Source organism: Schistocerca serialis, chromosome 4 (genome assembly GCF_023864345.2).
Source record: "Schistocerca serialis cubense isolate TAMUIC-IGC-003099 chromosome 4, iqSchSeri2.2, whole genome shotgun sequence".
In the NCBI taxonomy this organism is placed as follows: Eukaryota; Metazoa; Arthropoda; class Insecta; order Orthoptera; family Acrididae; genus Schistocerca; species Schistocerca serialis.
Genome location: NC_064641.1, coordinates 268,322,572 through 268,344,901, shown reverse-complemented (window position 1 = coordinate 268,344,901; position 22,330 = coordinate 268,322,572). Strand labels below are relative to the sequence as shown.

Below are 22,330 nucleotides of genomic sequence, written 5' to 3'. Positions count from 1 at the left end.
TCATTTAAAACACACTGGAATTTAGATATGTAGAAGCTGACTTACATGAAACTACAGTGTGGCTAGTGATTTGTTGTAGAAGGTACGAGAGTAAGCAGTTCTGTGCTGAGGAGACTATGTTCTGCATTCATTGTTTCATTCACTCAACATGTTGTGTAGATGATGATGATGGTGATTTGGGTTGAGGGGGCACTCAACATCATGATCATCAGTGCCCTGACGAAAAGTTAACATGCAAGTCTCATGGGAGGGGACAAAGACTGTCCCCACATGCGGAGCAGTTTTTAACACATTAAAGTCTGCCACCCGTCCCCACCAATTTAGGGATGAGGCGTGACAAACACAAATGAGTCTTCACAGATGATGAACACACTAAAGTATTCAACTAAAGAAAAGTAAGTGGTATCATCATACAATAGAAAGCCAGTAATTAGTCCAATTTCACTATGTATCTGTGATAGTTTAACCACATACAATAGCTAATCTAGATTCAAACCCAGTAGTTTTTACCTTTGCTCCAATAGTGCATAGGTATTCTGATTTTTTCATGTACGCTCCCTGAACTTCCATTTCCCCTAAATTCTTCTCTGCATCTTCAATTTCATCATTAAGTTGTTTGAGTTTTTCCATATTAAGCTGCTTTAGTCTAGACAACAGTTCTTCATCAACAGTCCATTTTAAGCTCTTGCACCATTCTTCATAAATTGGTGCCATTTCTGAAACATTGGAGAATGACATTAATGAAAAGAAATATAGAAAAATTTGTTCATGTTAAATGTAATGCGAATAGAAAATTTTAAAAATTTTTCGTTGTAATCGCCTGTCACAGGGTGCACCACCAACTGCCAAAGGTACCCGAGGATGTTGAAAGAACCGCCATCACCACCCCATTTGGACTGTTTGAGTATCTGTTTATGCCATTCGACCTTGAAAATGCCACACAGACTTGGCAACTGTTCATTGACTCTTTGGTTAGGAAACCAGACATTGCATATGGGTACATAGACAACTTGCTAATTTTCTCTTCCTCATTCGAGAAACATGAACTCCACTTAAATATGGTTTTACAACTGTTACAAGCAAACGGTGTCAAGGTGAACAATTCTAAGTCACAATTCCACCACACAAGAGTCACTTTTCTGGGCCAAGTGGTTTCTGCAAACTGCATCCACCCCCTACCCAAATGGGTCGAGGCTATCAGTACAGTGCCTTTGCCCAAAGACTTTCACGGCCTCCGCCGCTTCCTAGGAACCGTAAATTACTACCACAAACACATTCCCCATGCCACCAACATAGAAGCCCCACTGACAGATGCTCTCACAGGTAACAACACTTCAGGGTCTCGGGCAGTCACATAGACTCCACACATGTGATGCGCATTTGATAACCTCAAGTCAGCCTTACAGATGGCCATTACACTCGCTCACCTCATCCCTGATGCTCCCATCTCGCCTACTACAGACACGAGTGATACAGCAGTGGGGGCAGTACATCTGCAGTCTGTGGGTTCTGTTGTACAGCTGCTCAGATTTTTCTCTCACAAACTGTCAGCTTCTCAATGCAAACAGTCAACCTTTGACTGGGAACTATTTGCTATTTACACCACTATGAAACATTTCCAAGACGATATCAAAGGTCGCCATCTCGTGGTATTTACTGACCACAAACCACTCATATACACTTTCCACAACCCATGCAAGGACCCATCCCTGAGGCGCTTCCGTCATACAGACCTCATATGCCAGTTTACAACTAACATCAGAGGGGCAGACAACGTAGTCACTGATTTTTTATCTCATGTGTCTTTATTATCTTCATAACTAGACCTCAACAAACTCCCTAGATTGAAAACAGATGATACTGAACTTGTCGCATTGCACTCAGATAGTAAAACAGAACTCAAACTTGAGTTACAGACACTTCCCAGGTTCTCGTCACCATCTGGTGTGACATTTCAACTGGACAAATACGTCTGGTGATTCCCAAACCTCTCCATCAGGACATTTTTAATAGTATTCCTGACTTGGCACACCCTGGCATATGCACCACCGTATATCTGGTATCCAAACATTTCATTTGGCCTCGGGTGATTAAATAATGTCGCAGATGGGTGCAAGCATGCATGGCTTGTCTGCGTACAAAATAGGACGTCATGAACAGCCCCCCATGGGTACATTTGATGTGGCAAAACAAAGAGTTCAACACACACACACACACACACACACACACACACACACACATCGATATCGTTGGACCCCTGCCCCCCACCTCACCCCCTCATCAGGCCTCTTTCGTTACATACTGTCTGCCATCAACAGGTTTACACGCTGGGTGGAGATGATTCCCCTCGCTACTATCACAGCCAGCGCAGTGGCCCGAGCCCTTTTATTAATATGACTCTTGTGCCTCAGCTACTCAGCCTCTTATCACCACTGACCAGGGCAGCTTGGAGAACTGTGGGGGGTGAAACGATTAAGAACAACACACCACCTCCAGAGCAACGGGCTTGTCGAACACTGACACTGAACGCTTAAAGCTTCACTGATGTGCCATGGAGACGAGTGGGTTGTCACCCTACCATGGGTAACGCTAGGCATTCGGGCTGCGTACAAAGAAACTCTTGGTGCATCTCTGGCACAAGTAATATATGGAGAATCCCTCACACTCCCAGCACAGTTAGTCAAGCCTTCACTCCCTCCGGATAAAATCTGTGACTCGACTTTCATCGGGCATGTCACGCAGCTAGCCACTAACATTTGCGTGCCCCCTCCTCAGCCGCACTCACTTCCCCCCGTATTCCTGCACAAGGGCCTAGTGTCGTGCACTCATGTCATGCTGCGCGATGACACCATTCGACCAGCGCTCAGCCCTCCCTACTCGAGCCTGCACGAAGTCATCTTGTGGCGTAACAACACATTTGAAGTGCTTATTAACAGCACACCTCAAACCGTATGTATCTGCCACCTCAAACTGTCATGGTCTCTAGGAAACTGCTTGATACTCCACCCAGCCAGCCCCCACCTCCTCCCACATCCACCTCGCCTGAGGTGAGTGATGACCATTCCCACACGTGTGCGTGACATCACCAAACAGAGTGACGCATGTGATGACTCTCCTCCTCCTATAGACAGCTCCCGCCTCTCCCCAGTTAGGATTTAGTGACTTATCAGGGGCCAGCCCCAGAACGTGTGATGTCGCCGATGATGATTCGTGTGGAGATTCTGTCACCACCTCCATGGAAATGGTAGTTAATGTGAACACTGATTTCATTTGTAGTACTAAAGTGATTTTTGTTATGTATCCTGGTAATGTGTCTGTATTCTATGAACAAGCCAGCTTCCCCAATGACAACTTTACCAGCATTCACCTTCTCCAGTCTATCCCCTTGCCTGCTGGTACTGACCCGTCAACAGTCAAAGTCCTTCATACTGCAACAGGTATTCAGGCTCACTACCCTGACTCCTCACAATCCACCATTGCCTCCATGGATTCCTCCACTGCGGTATAAGGATTTGCCTGTTTGGGCAGGACCAACCGCCCCCCTTGCTGGCTCGAGGACTTCATTTCCTAATGTCATGTATTGTTTCTATTAAACACACTCCCCCCCGCCCCTCCCACCATACCCTGGTGCTTCCTTTACAAGTATGCCCTCATATTTCTCTTTGTGCTCCACAATGAAAGGGGGGGGGGGGGGGGGGCAATGTAGCAACTATCGACGAAGTCGCGTATCAACACCTTTGTTTTCTAAGCTCTTTGGGAGCAGTCTGTGGTTGTGGTGCACAACTGTAAACACGTGTGTACCGGGAATCAACTAGTTATATGTATATATGTGCTTCAGACCACTAAAATCATACTTATTTTATAGTGGTTAGTGTACATCATTGGATCCTGCAATCCGATAACACTAAACCCATATATGTAGTATAGTGTGTGACGAATCTTGTGAGAAGTTTCTATCTGTGTATGTTTCATTTTATAGTACACTACTTTACTAGCTATATTACTATTCATTCTACAGATAGTTATTGCTGAGAAACAAATTATTAGACACCATTCATAAGCAAAGAAATAGTAAATTTAGTGGTGTATGTTGCAAGCAGTTTCAATTTGTACATTCCAAGTTTTTAATTTCTGTATATGACAAGTCCAGTATTGTTTATATGATGACAAGGATGTTAAGTAGTCTATTTCTTAAGGAAAAATATGAAGAAAGAAGCTTTCATGCATGTAAAAAATAAAATCCAGTTCAAATCTATTGATAGCAGTAGTTTCTGCTTTAATCAACAGTTGGAGGCCTGTGCTAGTGAACTGCCGCTACCAGAAATGTCATTCATGATTTTATTCACAGCTATTGTTTTCTCAGCAGCTGTCGTACGGTAAATATTCCAGAATAAAATTCAGTTGTCAGTTGCACGCTGTAAATTATCAATCTATGGTTGTAATTATCAGATCCAATATGTACAGTTTTGATGTATCATTGTGAAGAAGATATTGGTCTTCATATCTAATTTATTGTAAATTATCTATCTATGGTTGCAATTCCCAGGTCCAACATGTACAGTTTTGACATATCATTGTGAAGAAGATATTAAGCTTCAGAAGTTGACAAATTTGTCTTCCGAAACTGGTACAGCAAAATAAAAATATCTGTGCAACTGACCAACTGAATTTGATTCTGAAATATTTGTCATTTATAACTGTTGCAGTATATAGATCCTCACTGCAAGACTTACAACTAATTCTACAAAAAAACTGAGTATTTATTATGCTATATAGGACACAAATGAAAGTAAACGACAGTCTCACATTGCCATGGCCCCAAAGGACACCAGTTCTCATGCTGCGAGATTTTTTTCCTCTGGGTTATTTTAAGGACAAAGTTTATGTACCCCAGTGCCAACAGTGCTGCAAGAACTACACGACTGCATCATTCCTGCTGTGACAGACATTGACAGAAACATGAAAGTGAACATATGGAGAGAATGGATTACTTTTTGAATGTGCCCCTCTGATGAATTGCACAACCATTGAAAATTTGTAGAATGTATCAACACCACAAATTTAGTGGGTGTATCTCTATCCTTATGCATAATCCATCTTTTTATATCATAAACTTATAAATAAACACTGCTTTGAAACCTGAAGAATCGCTGAGAATAACCCTGTACTTTGACAGCCTATTAATCTATAGGGTCTGGTCTTTTATGGTATGGGCTCTGTCTTTTAATGTGTGGGCCCTCGTCTTCCATTTGTAATCTAGTCCTTTGTCTAAAGTAGCTGCATTTGGACCTGTTGTTGTGGCCAAGCATATCATGACAGTTAATTACTTCAACTTTCTAGCAGATCAGAAAACTTCACGGCAAGAATCTTTGTAACGTAGTCTATGCATAATCCCTTACACCCTTTTTTGTAGCAGCAGTACGCTGTTGAGGTGCATGTCTGTAGCACAACCCCATAGTTCTATTCAATAGCTAGGATAGGGATGGACTGTTCCATAACTTACAGTTTTAAGGGTGTGGGTGGACACGGGGCTAAAAAGGCACAGGGCATTACTGACTTACACACACCATTAATATGATTGATCCACTGAAGGTTTGGGTGCAGGAGGACACCTAGGAATTAAAGCTGTTTGCTTCCACCGTCATTATCCCACCTTAGATTTTTATGCATGAATGCCTTTAGCTGCCAAGTAGCAAATATTAGCACCTGGGATTTACTTACATCGACTTTTGTCTCTGAGTTTGGAAATATGTAATTAATTTTAATACCCAACTAATTGCCAAAAACTGCACTTCCTCACAGTCTTTGCAATAGAAAAAACTGAGTTCGAGATACCATATTATCCACATGAGTTTCTACTTTTGTTTCACCTCCACAAATTCAAACCCTGCATCATTTGTGATATTATTTGGTGTCTCAGCCTGCAGATCTACAACAGGAGCTGGTTTGTCAAAAGGATAGATAAAGGGCTTACTGAACAAATTACTGACAAATTTGTATCTTTTGCTAGGTGGCCCTCATGTCTAATGCTGACTTGTTCACTTTGCACTTTTCTGGTGGTTTTATGTTATTTATAGACTAATTTCAAGGCTGCCTTACCAATGTTGGCTTAATGCTCTACTGTATCATTGTTTATCTGTTTCTTCGAGTGTGAAGGGTCTGCATTAAAGGATTTTTGGCTTGATTATATTTTTCCTTAAACATATGTAGTATCGTTTCTTTATATAAATGGTCAAAATCACATATGTTCTGCCTTCATTTAATTAGACCAGGTGTAAGTTTCAATCTAGTATCCTAGTCATTTCTTTGAAAGAGCAGTAGTAGTTGAAATGCCTCAACACGATTCTATAAAATTCACAACATTTGCTTACTGACTGTTAACCTTGATAAATGATGTCTCACCTCCCCTGTGCTAGCTTAGCTGCTGCTGCTGCTGCTGATGATGATGATGATGTGGAACCACTTCTTCTCAATTGTTTCAGCTGCTTTTGGTACAGAAAAACTTAAGTACTCTGACAAATGAAAATCAGCACTTTGACAGTTAACATTGTCTTGTGCACTTCTGTTGACTATTGCATATCGATTTTACTGCAACATGACTCTGTTACCTATGTCAGAGCTTATTATATTTATAAGATTGTAAGTGTTTAATATATCTATCAGTTTTGTGTAAGTTATACTATAGGATTTTGCTTCAATATTTGGGTCTCCAACCACACTTAGTTCAATGTGACCAGTTTGCCTTATTACCTTGTTAAACTAACCCACTTGAAAGAGTATTTGTGTCGATGGCAACACCACCTATTTCAATTGCTCTTTCTTTAATGTACAGTTCAAGGAAAGAGATTCTTTTAAATGTAACCCATCCCACCCCTCTGTGTTGTTGCCTGCAGTAACCACCTGCTTACAAGAACCATCTGATTTGTAATACTCAATTTCAATGACTTTCAGACCATGGCGAATCCTCATCCACAAAAACTTGCAGCAAGTTGAGCTTATTCACAAAATACTGCACATTTAGGTGTGTTATCTTAAGATGCACAGACTGATTTTGTTTACTTTTCACTCTGTGTTAGTCACAAAACTTTGGACTAAGGGATTTTGAAGGAGCAGTTTGCTACACAGGTCTTTCACATTGTACTGCAATGAAAATTTATTCACTTCTAACCCTGTCTGTTCACCATGTGAACAGGATTCTTTCTTATCCACGGTGTTAGTTGCTTCTTGTGCCTAAAAATACTGCTGATTATAGTCTAGGGTGATTGGGTTCATGGTTTTATGCAGTTCATCACAAAGTCCCACTATTTGGTTCACTAAACTGAGCTTTCCATTTCTGTTTAAGTGAAGTCCATGCATGACATGTTCTTCACACACTATTTTGCTTGTATCTCATAGGTGCAGGTGATTTAATTTTTTTACATAGTTCCTGTAGCTTGACACTGTAGCACTCAATTTTTCCCATTAACAGATGACCACTGATGGAAATCATATCACACTGATATGATTATTATGGTGACACTCGTGTGGTATAATTTTGTTTATAACTTCCTGTATCTCTGAGTGTTAACATGACTGACTAATATCATCATTTACGAACTTCATGTCTGCATATCCTAGTAAATATACAGTATACCTTTATATTGTTGGATCCACTCCTGTTCATTATATATATAAATGATATGCCCTCTAGTGTTATGGGTGACTCTAAAATATTTCTGTTTGCTGATGACACTAGCTTGGTCATAAAGGATGTTGTGTGCAACATTGACTCAGTTTCAAATAGTGCAGTACATGACCTCAGTTCATGGCTTGTAGAAAATAAACTAACTCTAAATCACAGTAAGACCCAGTTTTTACAGTTTATAACACACAATTCAACAAAACCTGACGTTTTAATTTCACAGAATGGGCATATGATTAGTGAAACTAAACAGTTCAAATTTCTAGGTGTTCAGATAGATAGTAAGCTGTCGTGGAAAGCCCATGTTCAGGATCTTGTTCAAAGACTTAATACTGCCATTTTTACTATTTGAATGGTATCAGAAGTGAGTGATTGTTCAACACGAAAATTAGTGTACTTTGCTTATTTTCATTCGCTATTGTCATATGGTATTATATAAAAGGATATTTTTGGCTCAGAAATGGGAAGTTCGGGCAATAAGTGGTGTTAGTTCACAAACCTCTTGTCGACCTCTGTTCACGAGTCTGGGTATTTTGACATTGGCCTCTCAATACGTATATTCCTTACTGTCATTTCTTGTTACCAATATCAGTTTATTCCCAAGAATAAGCAGCTTTCACTCGGTTAATAAGCAGCAGAAATCAAACCTGCATTTGGATCGGACTTCCTTAACTCTTGTGCAAAAAGGTGTGCAGTATACTGTGTCACAGGCATATGTTTGGATCTTTCTAAGGCGCGTTTGATGCGGTCGACCACAAGATTCTATTAAATAAATTAGAAGCATTAGGAATAAGAAGGGCAGCTAATGACTAGTTTCTATCACACCTAACAGATAGGTTACAAAGAGCAGAGATAACACATACTTCAAATAGATCTAAACATTTAGTAAAACACTTATCAGAATCGAAATACATTAATATAGGGGTTCCGCAAGGTAGCATATTAGGATCAATACTGTTCCTGATATACATCAATGACTTTCCCAGTGGTGTTACTCATGGTGGAAAAATTCTCTTCACTGATGACAGCAATATTATAGTCACTGAGAAAACAAGAGAACTCCTTGCCGGGAAATCAAATGAAACTCTCAAGGAAGTTTATGATTGGTCAATAAGCAATAAAGTGACACTGAACATAAAGAAAACTAATGCCATGAATTTCAGTTTGAAGAGGAAAAATGACAATGTTAAATTAAATGTAGATGGCACCTTTATAGACTGTGTAACAAATGCAAAATTTCTAGGAATGAATACTGATTCTCAGTTGAAGTGGTGTGAACATACAAAGGTACTTGCAAACAGAATGTCATCAGCATGTTATGCCCTTAGAATCCTATCATCAGTGTGTAACATGCAGTGTCTTTTAGTTACATATTATTCATATGTACACTCAATTCTTAGCCATGGCATTATTTTTTGGGGAACAAATGCACAAAATATGAACACAATTTTCAAATTCCAGAAAAGAGCCACAAGAATAATAACCGAAAATACTAGTCCAGCTCATTGTAAAGATCTGCTCAAAACACTGGGGATTTTAACTGCTCCATGTGAATACATTTACCAGTCAGTTGTATACATCAAAAATCACATTGGTAATAACTGCACAAACAGCTCTGTCCATGACCATGTGACAAGGCTCAACTTACATTTACCAAGGAAAAATAAAGATTAAACACAAAACAGTATTTTCTACCAAGGAATAAAACTGTACAATAAATTACCGAAATAGATTAAAGAAATTTCAAAAATAAAGTTATTTAAAAAGACAACTAAAAAGTACCTGTTGTGGAATACATTTTATGTATTGAAGGATTACTTAGGTAAAACATAGTAGGAGTTTGATAAAAAATGTTAGCAAATTAATAATAATAATTATTATTATTATAAAACATCCGTCATTCCACATAACACCTTCACTTTATGTTTTTTCCCTCCTTTTTTCCTTTCTAGAAATACTTACCCCCAAGCTATGCATAGCACAATATTAACACCTCTTCCTCTTTCTGAGCTCAACATCTCACTCATTATGGAGGGATGCTGACACAGTGTTTCAGGATTGCAAATGGGAAGTTACGGTACAGAAAATGGCCCAGAGATCACCACAGTGTGTGTGTGTAGTGTGTGCAGTGACTGATAGTGAGATATGAGTGAACAGTGTGGCATTATATTATTTAATAAGTTATTTGCAAAAAAGTATTGTATACCAGGAGTAAATCTAATGACTGTCTCTAACTAGAAGTCTGTAAATATATGTGTATATGAATTAGCTTATTTTAAATTGATCTAAACTTGTAAATATAATAGAGGGAAACATTCCACGCGGGAAAAATATATTTAAAAACAAAGATGATGTGACTTACCATACGAAAGCGCTGGCAGGTCGATAGAAACACAAACAGACACATACATACACACAAAATTCAAGCTTTCGCAACAAACTGTTGCCTCATCAGGAAAGAGGGAAGGAGAGGGAAAGACGAAAGGAAGTGGGTTTTAAGGGAGAGGGTAAGGAGTCATTCCAATCCCGGGAGCAGAAAGACTTACCTTAGGGGGAAAAAAGGACGGGTATACACTCGCACACACATATCCATCCACACTCAAGCAGTTGTGTCTGTATATGTGTGGATGGATATATGTGTGTGTGTGAGTGTATACCCGTCCTTTTTTCCCCATAAGGTAAGTCTTTCCGCTCCCGGGATTGGAATGACTCCTTACCCTCTCCCTTAAAACCCACTTCCTTTCGTCTTTCCCTCTCCTTCCCTCTTTCCTGATGAGGCAACAGTTTGTTGCGAAAGCTTGAATTTTGTGTGTATGTATGTGTCTGTTTGTGTTTCTATCGACCTGCCAGTGCTTTCGTATGGTAAGTCACATCATCTTTGTTTTTAAATAAACTTGTAAATACTTTAACATGTCCTATATCTTTGTAAAAAAAGAGATCTACGGATGAATAAAGCTGCTGCTGCTACTACTACTACTACTACTACTACTACTACTACTACTAGAATTGGCTATGAAAAAGCTGTGTACAAGTTGGGTGCTGAGATTGCTCACAGTAAACCAAAAGCACATCTGACAAAACATTTCAACACAAAGTGTGGTGATGTTCAATCACACTTTCCCAAGACTTTTTGTGTTTATTTGTGACTTTTGATTGAACCTGGATCCATCATTACACACCAGAGTCCAAATAGCAGTCAAAACAATGGACAAAGGTGGTGAATGTGCACCAAAGAAGGCAAAGACCATTCTGTCAGTTGGTAAGGTGATGCTCGCTGTTTTTTGGGTTCCTAAGAAATAATACTCATAGATTACTTGGAAAAAGGCAGAACCATAACTGGACACTATTATGCATCAGCGTTGGAGCATTTGAAATTATAGTTGGCTGAAAGAAGACCAAAGTTGGCATACAAAAATGTGCTCTTTCAGCAGGATAATGAACCATCCCATGCATCAGTGATAATAATGGTAAAAGGGCATGAAGTCTGCTCTGAATTGGTTCCTATCCACCCTATTCACCAGTCTTAACACCAAGTGACTTCTTCCTGTTCCCTAACTTGAACTTTAGCTTGCTGAGAAGAAATTTACATCAACTGAGGAAGTGACAATTGTAGTCAATGAGTATTTTGAAGTATTTGACACAACCTATTTCTCTAACGGGATGAAAAAGCTGTAAGATCACTGGATGAAGTGTATATCCCTCAAAGGAGGCTGTCAAGAAGTCAGGTAAGTTGTTTATGAAACACACATTTTTTTCTTGCTTTCTTACCAAACATATTAAACCACAATCATATCTCCTTTGTCAGAGCAACTAAAAGATTTTGTGATCTGATGTTTCATATTTATATTATCATGTAAAATCACATCTCATGTAGCTGGCTATATTTCGCCGATTCTAAACAATGGGTAATAACAAGTAATACTCATGAAAGTAGTAATTAAATGTTACATTTTATTGTAAATAAGTTAATAAACACAATCTGCAGTTAAGTGAGTGCAGACTTCTTGTTTTAAGTGGAAATAAATAATTTTTAGGTTATAACATATACCTGAACTGCTAACCTATATGACTAATTTTCACAGATTGTAAATATTTAAAATTCATGTGTGTTACATGATTTAATTCTTCTTTTAAGTGTTTAGCACATGTTGCAAAATGTGACAAGTGAGGATGTTGGCATATGGTAGTCAGACAAGAAATTGTATGTATAGGTTGTAGGCTGGAGTTTCACTGGGCCAATTATAATGGGGAACTTAACGAAGCTCTCCCATGGAACTGTAAGCTCTGAAAAAAGACAAGAGAATCCCTGAACAGAAAGCAAAAATCTGTGCCCTTCAGGCTGAAAGGGGAAATAGACCATAGGAACTGGCTAAAGATACCAAGTAAGGGGAAAAAGGGAAACAGCTTTTCAACTTCTTCAACTACATTTGAGCTTACTGTAATGAATTTGATCTGTTACCTGAAGTAGGAGGAGAAGAGACTCACACAGTTACAGCTGAGAGATGAGAATATACTACATGTGTCTTACTCCTGGGGAAAGATAGGTTGGCCAAGGTTCTTGCAGAAAATGTTTTTGGGGATGGGGAGGGGGGGGGGGGGGGTTACCATTATACAAAGCAAGATCCCTGCAGTTAATGCTGGCAGAGTGGTACCTTCTTTAAGTAGAAGTCAGGAACCAGGCACCCTGTTCTGAACGAAGTTCAACAAACAGAAGAGTCCCACAAAATGCATAAGAATGCACAGAAAAAGAATGCTAACTTATTTCAACAAAATATTAGAGGACTAAAAAAGAGGTCAGAAGAGCTTCTTGTCTGTTTGGAAAATGTAGAACTCTGAAAAGGTAGAATCCTGTGCCTATCTTAGCATCACACGACCACAGGTTCTGAGAAGTTAAATAATTATAAGAGATTACACTTTAGCTTCTTACTTATTTAGAACTAACATGAAAAAAGGAGGTGTTACATACATTAAGACAGAGTACAAATTCAAAAACATTAAAACAAGTAGGTTTTGTAGTGATCAACACATACATCTGTGTGTGTGTGTGTGTGTGTGTGTGTGTGTGTGTGTGTGTGTGTGTGTGTGTGTGTGTGCAAGACTTAATACTGAAAAATAGATCACTTTTAATTGTAACTAGATATACACATCCCCATTGGTAAATTTTGGACTGTTTATGAGGAATATGGATTCCTTACTATGCTCTCTGTCAGACAGTAATAGGCAGTTAATAATCTATATTGAGGCAATGTAGATTTTTGAAAGGATTCTGGTAGTAAAACTGATCTGGAAGCTTTATTTGGGTCCTGCAATTTGATATCAATAATTAACTTTCTAACATAATTGTATGGAGACAGCACTACCACCATTGATAATGTTTTCTTTCATGAAGCTCAAACTGAGAAAATTACCGATACCCAATAACAAATGTTCACTCTGATCATGATGCACAGTTAGTTATGATAAATGAGATAGTGCCTTACAATATACATACTACTCTGATAAATGGTGCCAGGACAAATATCTTTTAAGAACAATTTGCAAGAGATTACCTTGGAATGATATTTATAATAAACCAAACGCTCACACAAAATTTAATCTATTCCATGATACATTCATGATATTATTTGAAAATAGCTTTTCTCATAGGATAATCAGAAAGACATTTAACAGATGCAAAAATCACGGATCATTAGAGGGATTAAAGCACCTTGTGAAAGCAAAAGGAAAACATATCTGTCGGCAAGAACAAGTAGAGATCTTGCAGTAGATGTACACTACAAAATCTGCTCAAAATTACTAAGAAAATTTATTAAAATATCAAGCGACAAGCATGTCATATCAGAAATCAATAATTCTGAGAACAGACCTAAGACCTGAAAAGAAGCCACATAATGGGATAACATTATTTTAAATGGAAGAGCTATAATTGAACAGTCACAGGCAGCAGATATATTTAGTAATCATTTCTTAAATGTAGTAGAAAATACAGGGTCCAACAGTTGAAGGGAAAAATCAGAATATTATGTTGACCAAGTAACCTATATTGAATTTATTCATATGAAGTCCACCCAATTCTCCTTCTGAAATTAAGAAAATTATGTAGTCTCCCAAAAATAAAAGTACCGTAAACTTGTTCCCATATAATGCACTCTGTCTTTTCTGAAATATTGGCATTTTCCCAGAGAGACTGAAATAAGCCATTGTTAAACCCCTTTATAAAAAAGGCGATAGTTGAGAGGTCAATGCCTACAGCCCATTTCACTACTGACATCATTTTCCAAAATTTTTGAGAAGGTCACGTAGCTACTGTAGAACAGGATCTATTTACACATTCACTCACCAAATTTTACAAGCTATAAATAACAAAGTAGCACCAATGCCTTTCGCGGGCAAGTGTTCTACCGACTGAGCTACCCAACCACGACTCACACCCCGTCCTCACAGCTTTAATTCCGCCAGTACCTCGTCTCCTACCTTCCAAACTTCACAGAAGCTCTCCTGTGAACCTTGCAGAACTAGCACTCCTGTAAGAAAGGATATTGCGGAGACATGGCTTAGCCACAGCCTGGGGGATGTTTCTAGAATGAAATTTTCACTCTACAGCGGAGTGTGCGCTGATATGAAACTTCCTGGCAGATTAAAACTGTGCGCCGGACCGAGACTCGAACTCGGGACCTTTGTCTTTTGCAGGCAAGTGCTCTACCGACTGAGCTACCCAAGCATGACTCATGCCCCGTCCTCACAGCTTTAATTCCACCACTGCCTCGTCTCCTACCTTCCAAACTTCATAGAAGCTCTCCTGCGAACCTTGCAGAACTAGCACTCCTGGAAGAAAGGATATTGCGGAGACATGGCTTAGCCACAGCCTGGGGAATGTTTCTAGAATGAAATTTTCATTTTACAGCAGAGTGTGCACTGATATAAAACTTCCTGGCAGATTAAAACTGTGTGCCATCTAGACACAAAGGTTCTGAAAGATTCGCAGGAGAGCTTCTGTGAAGTTTGGAAGGTAGGAGACGAGGTACTGGCGGAAGTAAAGCTGTTAGGACGGGGCGTGAGCCGTGCTTGGATAGCTCAGTCGGTAGAGCACTTTCCCGCGAAAGGCAAAGGTCCCGAGTTCGAGTCTCGGTCCGGCACACAGTTTTAATCTACCAGGAAGTTTCATATCAGCGCACACTCTGCTGTAGACTGAAAATTTCATTCTATAAAGTAGCACCAGTTGATATTTTCTGTGAACGACCTAAGGCATTTGACTGTGTGAACCACAATATTCTCCTATGTAAACTGAGGTTTCATGGAATTAATGGTATATTGTGAATTGTGATTTATTAGTTTCATAACATACACTAACAAATCATGTAATTATGGTACAGGAGACATGTCAAAAATTACAAAGTAGAGTCTAATATTAATTTTTAAAACTATATTTAGTATATGTAGCAGTATCTATATTTTCTTATTTTCCAGCATAGGTAAATATCTGTCTTGATAATGGACAATTTTTTTTTTCACAATATAATGCTAATTTGCGATTGGATTCTGCTCAAATTATCAGTTCATCTTCCATGAACTCTTCTAATGAGTAATAACATTTGTGTATAAGAATTTCATGGTATCCCTGGCTCCATGTTTAGAATGTTTTTGCCTTTAAGTTTGTTGTAGACTTTCATGCCCATATATTGTGGGGACTGAGCATATAATTTCAATCTATGGGCAGGAAGCATAAAATTATCTTTATTCCTTGTACCATATGGATGATCAAATTGGTTTCTAATGAACAATTCCAGTTTGTTGTGTAAAAATATCATTAGCTCGCATATGTATAGGGAGGGGACAGTCAAAATTTTTAGTTTCTGTAATAATGGACGACATGATTCTCTTTGCTGTGCAGTGCACATATTTCTGATAATTTTCTTCTGGAGCTTCAGTACACGAGATATATTACTGGAGCTCCCCCAGAAAATAATGCCATATCTTATCACTGATTCAAAGTAACTTAGATATGCTACTTTGCAAGTGGACATGTTAGTAGCACTTGATAATATATGCATTGCATATGCAACGCTATCCAGTTTGCTGCACAGGTACTCAATATGTGTATTCTAGTTTAAATTCTTATCAAGATGTAGACCTTGAAATTTGGCAGAATCCACTTCTGTTAATTCTTCACTTTCATGATTTATACTAATTTTCTTGTCTCTTGAATGTTTGGTTCTGAATTCAATCAAGTTTGTTTTTGATATGTTAAGCTTCAGACCATTTAACTGGAACCATGACTCCAGCCTGTCTAATGTACCAGTGACTCTATCAGAAATTGTTTCTGTTTCTTCGCTTTCTATCAAGACAGACGTGTCATCGGCAAACAGAACAGATGGTGAATTTATGTTTAATGGTAAGTCGTTGACATACAATAGAAAGAGTACTGGACCGAGGATCGAACCTTGCGGGACACCCTGTGTTATTGTTTTCACGTAGTTTACACCATTTGAAGAGATGATTGTTCTTTGTTTCCTATTAGGTAAGTAAGAAGTAAGCCATTGAAGTACAGCACCCTTAATCCCATATTTTTCTAGTTTGTGAATTAGCAAGGAATGATTTACGGAATCAAAAGCCTTTGTCAGGTCGCAGAAAATTCTGGCTACTTTACTTTTTTTGTCTAGAGCTGTGCTAATTTTTTCTATGAAATTATTTATGGCATCTGATGTATTTTTCCCTTGCTGGAAGCCAAATTGATTGCACAAAATAATCCCCTGTGATACAATAAAGTTTTGGATTTGGATAGCAGCTACTTTCTCGAAATTTTTTGACAGCACTGGAAGGAGGGAGATAGGATGATAATTCCCCATATCTTCTCTTGACCCTTTCTTAAAAAGTGGTTTTATTTCCGCATATTTTAATGATTCTGAAAAACAATCTTTTTGAAATGATTTGTTGATTAATTCAACTAGTGGAGGACTTACTATTTTGTACACTGATTTAATTACTTTCGCAGGTATCCTATCCCAACAAATTTTTATTTTTTAGTGATAATATAATGTCTTCTATTTCTTTCATTGCAATATTTCTAAATTTTGTTGGAAATATATTTTTTCGCTCAAGCCCATATGGACATACATTTTTATTGTAATTTGTAACATTGATGTTTTGTCACACTGATAAAGAATCCATTGAAGTGTTCTGATATTTGAGCAGGATCTACAATGGTGGTGTTTCCATGCTTTATTTTACAAATTTCATGGCTGTCGACTTTAACGCACAATCTGACTTAACAACGGACCATACGGCTTTTGATTTATTCTTATGATTTGAGATTAGTTCATTGTTAGACATTTGTTTTGCTGCCTTTACAACATTTTTGAAAACATTTTTATAATGCTTCACATATTCAATAAAAGCTAGATCTTTGTTATCTTTCAGCTCTTTGTGCAGCTGCCATTTCCTAGCACTAGAAATTTTTGTTCCTTCTGTTATGCAAGTTACTTTACTTGTCACTTTGGTGTTGGCACACTTAGGTGGAAAGGTTTCATTTAATACGAGTAGGAAGCTGTTTAGGAATTTTTTAAAGTTTTCATTAATTGACTTGTTACTGTTACATTGCCAGTCTATCTCTTTTAGTCTGTCCTGGAATACAGTTAAATTTTCCGAGTTAAAATTTCTTTTAATGTACTTAGGCTTATTTTTAGGTGAGGTTTCTGTGTTTGTTTTTGCCAGTTCAATAAACAGTGCTTTATGATCAGACATTCCTACATCTAAGCAAAATTTATGAACGTCTTCAAACATATAATTTGTCAGAATGTTATCAATGCTGGTTGCTGACTGGGCATTTTCTCTGGTGTATTCTAAGAAGTTTAGTTTGAAGCCAGATTTTTTTATTAGATCAGTGAATTTGTCAGCTTTGTGGCATTCACTTAAGACATTGATGTTGAAGTCAGCTGCTATTACATTTTTTCTTTTTTTCTTTAATTAAACTTTTGTGCATATTTTTTAATTTGTATAGAAAACGGTTCGTTATTTGATTTCCCGGGATTCCGTAAATTGAAATTACAGTAATACCTAGATGTACAAGTTCTACACAACAACTTTCAAAGCTACATTCCACATTCAAATGAGGAAATGCATTCCTTATTTTAAGTGTTATGTTAGAATAAACAATTATACATGAGCCTTCATGTGATTTATTTTGTCTGCATTAGCTAGCGTCAACCAATGTTTGTTCAGACATACAATTTTTACAAATTTGCATTCAGACAGAAATATTTGCAATTCATTTATTTTACATGTGCTATTGGAGGACGTAGAGTTTAGACAATTTATATTGTGATGTATAATATACATGGTTCCAGGTTTATTTATTACCGTGGGTAGATTTTCGTTTGGTAAGCATTTTGATATTATTAAGGTTTTTTTTTGCTCATGTGTAATTTTGCATCCCCCTCTCTGCTTATTCGTTTCCCGTTTTAGTACTTTTTAAGATGTGGCATACATCAATAAGCATTTTACTACGCAATTTGGAGCCTAGCCTGTTTAGATGAAGGCCATCTATCCCCAGGCACTTGTAACACAAGAACTTGTTTGGGTCTATAAATATTGCTCCAAGATCATTACAATGCTCCCTGATATTACTATTTATCCTATTTACATATTTATAATCAGTAGGTAATGTCACATCTCACTAAAAGGATGCAGAAAGTTATACTTAACAATTCAACCAATGTGAGCAGGAAGATTCTTGTGAGGGGAGAAATCACTTTCGGGTTCCACAAGGCTCAATCTTGGATCCACTATTGTCTCTCACGATAAAAAGTAAAAGTGCTTTTAAGTGGTTTTCTGTGAATGGCCTCACTCCTAATTTCAAAAAGACACAACATTCAGTTATGAACATTTAGAGGTACTCTGCCAATTGCATGCATAATATGTGGCAACATCTATGTCGGTTAGACCACCAGTGAGAGAGCACGTCATGTTTCTGCTGCTAGTAAGGTGAGTACACCGTTCATTTGTTGTATATTTTACGACATTCTAATAGAAGCGACTTACTTACAGATACCTGTGTAGTTACTAGTTTATTTTTGTAATTTCTTGCATGTTCGAGTGCTTACTAGGCACAACCTTTTATTTTAATAACAGTGTATTGTACAGTACCACCATTGCTATCGACCCTCGTATCATCTAGGCTTTTGTTTGTTTTGGTTAGTGTAGCTCAGTGTCACTTATGCCATCAGTGAGAGAGCACTTCAAATTCCTGCTGCTAATAAGCCGAGTACACCGTCTGTTTATTATATATTTTTACGAGCTTCAAACAGAAGCTGCTTCAGTAATGAATAGGACCTGTGACTGCTGTGTACAGATGCGAGCTGAATTGTTGACCCTTTGCTCACAGCTACAGGCTACATTGGCTTCCGTCACACAGCTTGAGGCTGCTGCCAAGGTACATCACTTTGTGGGGTCGGATGTGGGGATGCGAGGGATGTTGAGCATGTCCCATGTGTCCCCCGATCGGTCCACTACGGTGGCTGCCCTTGGTACTTCCTGCACTGAAGTTGACCCCTCACCTGTGGCTCAGTAGGGCCTCCCTGGTTCGTTTGACGAACAGGTTTTGGGCATTATCTGTGGCTGACAAAGTATCTAGGCCGGATGCAGTTGTCCACCCTGTTCCAGACGAAACTTCTCAGCCCGCAAGGTCTGGGCATACACAGAAGGTGGATTTGCTGGTAGTTGGGAGCTCCAACATTAGGCGGGTAAGGGAGTCCCTTAGGAACATGGCTGCCAAGGAGGGAAAGGAAGCCAGCGCACACTCCATGTGCGTAATGGGGGCAGTCATTCTGGATGTGGAAAGGGTGCTTCCGGATGCCATGAAGGGTACAGAATGCAGCCAGATGTCGGTACCAAAGACATGTGTCGCTTTGGATCAGAGGAGATTCTGTCTGGTTTCCTACTGCTAGCGGAAATGGTAAAGACTGACAGTCTTGCTCGCGAGATTAAAGTCGAGCTCACCAACTGCAGCATCATTGATAGAACCAACTGTGGTCCTTTGGTGGAGCCGAGTGGAGAGTCTGAATGAGAGGCTCAGGTTGTTCTGTGACAGTGTAGGCTACAGATTCCTTGACTTGTGCCATCGGGTGGTGGGTTTCCAGGTTCAGCTTATTAGGTCAAGGGTCCACTACTCAGAGGAAGCGGCTACACGGGTAGTGGGTGCTGTGTGGAAGGGACTAGGTTGTTTTTTAGGTTAGAGGGTCTCAGGAAACCACGGAAAGGGCATCTATCTAAAAGAGGGCAAGTAAAATATATTAAGGTAATTGCAGAAATGATTGGTATTGTAGTTGTAAATTGTCATAGCTGTGTTGGGAAAGAACCAGGGCTCCAAGCTCTAATAGCAAGCACTGAAGTTCAAATAGTTACAGGTACAGAAAGCTGGCTAAAGCCGGACAGTAGTTCAGCTGAAATTTTTTCAAACAACCTAACAGTGTTCAGAAAAGATAGATTAAATACAGTTAGTGGTGGTTATTGCTGTCAGAAGTAATTTACCTTGTAGTGAAACTGAAGTAGATAGTTTTTAAGAAATAGTATGGGTAAAGGTTATACTTGACAATTGGACTAAACTACTAATTGGATCGTTTTACCGACCTCCCCAACTCAGAAGATATAGTTGCTGAACAGTTCAAAGAAAACTTGAGTCTCATTTCAAATAGGTACCCCACTCTAATTATATAGTCGGTGGTGATTTCAATCTACACTTGATATGCTGGAAAAGTTATACGTTTACAGCTGGCAGCAGGCATAAAATGTCATCTGAAATTGTACTGAATTTCTCCGAAGATTATATTGAACAATTAGTTCATGAGCCCACTCGAAGTGTAAATAGTTGCAAAAGCACATTTGACCTATTAGCAGCAAATAAGCATGGACAAATAGGGAATATCATGACAAATACAGGGATTAGCAACCACAAGGCAATTGCTACTAGGCTGAATACTGTAACACTTACAACCATCAAAAAGAAATGCAAATTTATTTAAAAAAGCTGATAAAAATGCCCTTAATGTCTAAAGAAATAGTCTCCACTCCTTCTGATCTGATTGCACAAGCACAGAAAAGATGTGAAATGATTTCAAAGAGACAGTATCGATAGCAATTGAGAGATATATACCACATAAATTAATAAGTAATGATACTGATCCCTCATGGTACACAAAACAAGTCAGATCGCTGTTGCAGAAGCAGCGAAAAAAGCATGCCAAATTTGAAAGAATGCAAAATCCCAAAGATTGGCAAAGTTTTGCAGAAGTTCACAATATTGCACGTACTTCAATGTGAAATGCTTTTAATAATTTGCACAATGAAACTCTTGTCTTGGAATCTGCCAGAAAACACAAAGAGATTCTGGTCATACAGAAAGCACACCAGTGACAATATGCAATCATTACCTTCGCTACGCAATAACAATGGTGAAGTCACTGACGACAGTGCCACTACAGCAGAGTTATTAAACACAGTTTTCCAAAGCTCCTTCACCAAGGAAGGTGAAGTAAATATTCCCGATTTCCAATAAAGAACAACTGCCAAGATGAGAAACATAGAAGTAGATATTCTCGGCGTGGCAAAGCAGCTTAAATCACTCAATAAAGGCAAGGCCTCCAGTCCAGATTGTGTACCAGTCAGGTTCCTTTCCGAGTATGCTGATACAATAGCTCTGTATTTAGCAATTATACACAACTGCTTGCTCACAGAAAGATCTGTACCTAAAGACTGGAAAGTTGCCCAAGTCACACCAACACCCAAAAAGGTAAGTAGCAGTAATTGCTGAATTACAGGCCCATATCATTAACGTCGATTTGCAGTAGGGTTTTGGAACATATACTGTATTTGAACATTATGAAATACCTCAAAGAAAACAGTATACCGACACATAGTCAGCATGGATTCAGAATATATCACTCTTGTGAAACACAACTAGCTCTTTATACAAATGAAGCAATGAGTGCTATCAACAGGGGATGTCAAATCCATATTTTTAGATTTCCAGAAGGCTTTCAACACCGTTCCTCACAAGTGTCTTCTAACCAAACTGGTGTCTATGGAATATCGCCTCAGTTGTGCGACTGGATTCACGATTTCCTGTCAGAAAGGTCGTATTTCATAATAATAGACAGAAAGTCATCGAGTAAAACAGAAGTAATATCCGGTGTCCCCAAAGGAAGTGCTACAGGCCTTCTATAGTTCCTGATCTATATTAACAACATAGGAGATAATCTGAGTAGCTGTCTTAGACTGTTTGCAGATGATGCTGTCATTTACCATCTTGTAAAGTCATAAGATGACCAAAATAAATTGAACAACGATTTAGATAAGATATATGTATGGTGCGAAAAGTGGCAATTGACCTTGAATAAAGAAAAGTTTGGAGTTATTCACACGAGAACTAAAAGAAATCTGCTAAATTTCAATTACTTGATACATCGCTCAAATCTAAAGGCTGTAAATTTAACTAAATACTTAGGGATTACAATTGCAAATAACGTAAATTGGAACAATCACATAAATAATATTGTGGTAGAGCAAACCAAAGAGTGTGATTCATTGGCGGAACACTTAGAAGGTGCAACAGATCTACTAAAGGGACCGCTTACGCCATGCTTGTCCACCCTATTC

General features: G+C 38.5%; 1 protein-coding gene across 1 annotated transcript in view; it reads right to left on the bottom strand.

The window, feature by feature from the left end:
- Positions 1-22,330, bottom strand: part of LOC126473820 (26S proteasome non-ATPase regulatory subunit 6-like) — a 163,803-nt gene that overhangs the window by 70,662 nt on the left and 70,811 nt on the right. The window contains exon 3 of the mRNA XM_050101136.1: positions 511-716. Within this exon, the coding sequence (XP_049957093.1) occupies positions 511-716 (206 nt within the window). The remainder of the gene's footprint in view (positions 1-510; positions 717-22,330) is intronic.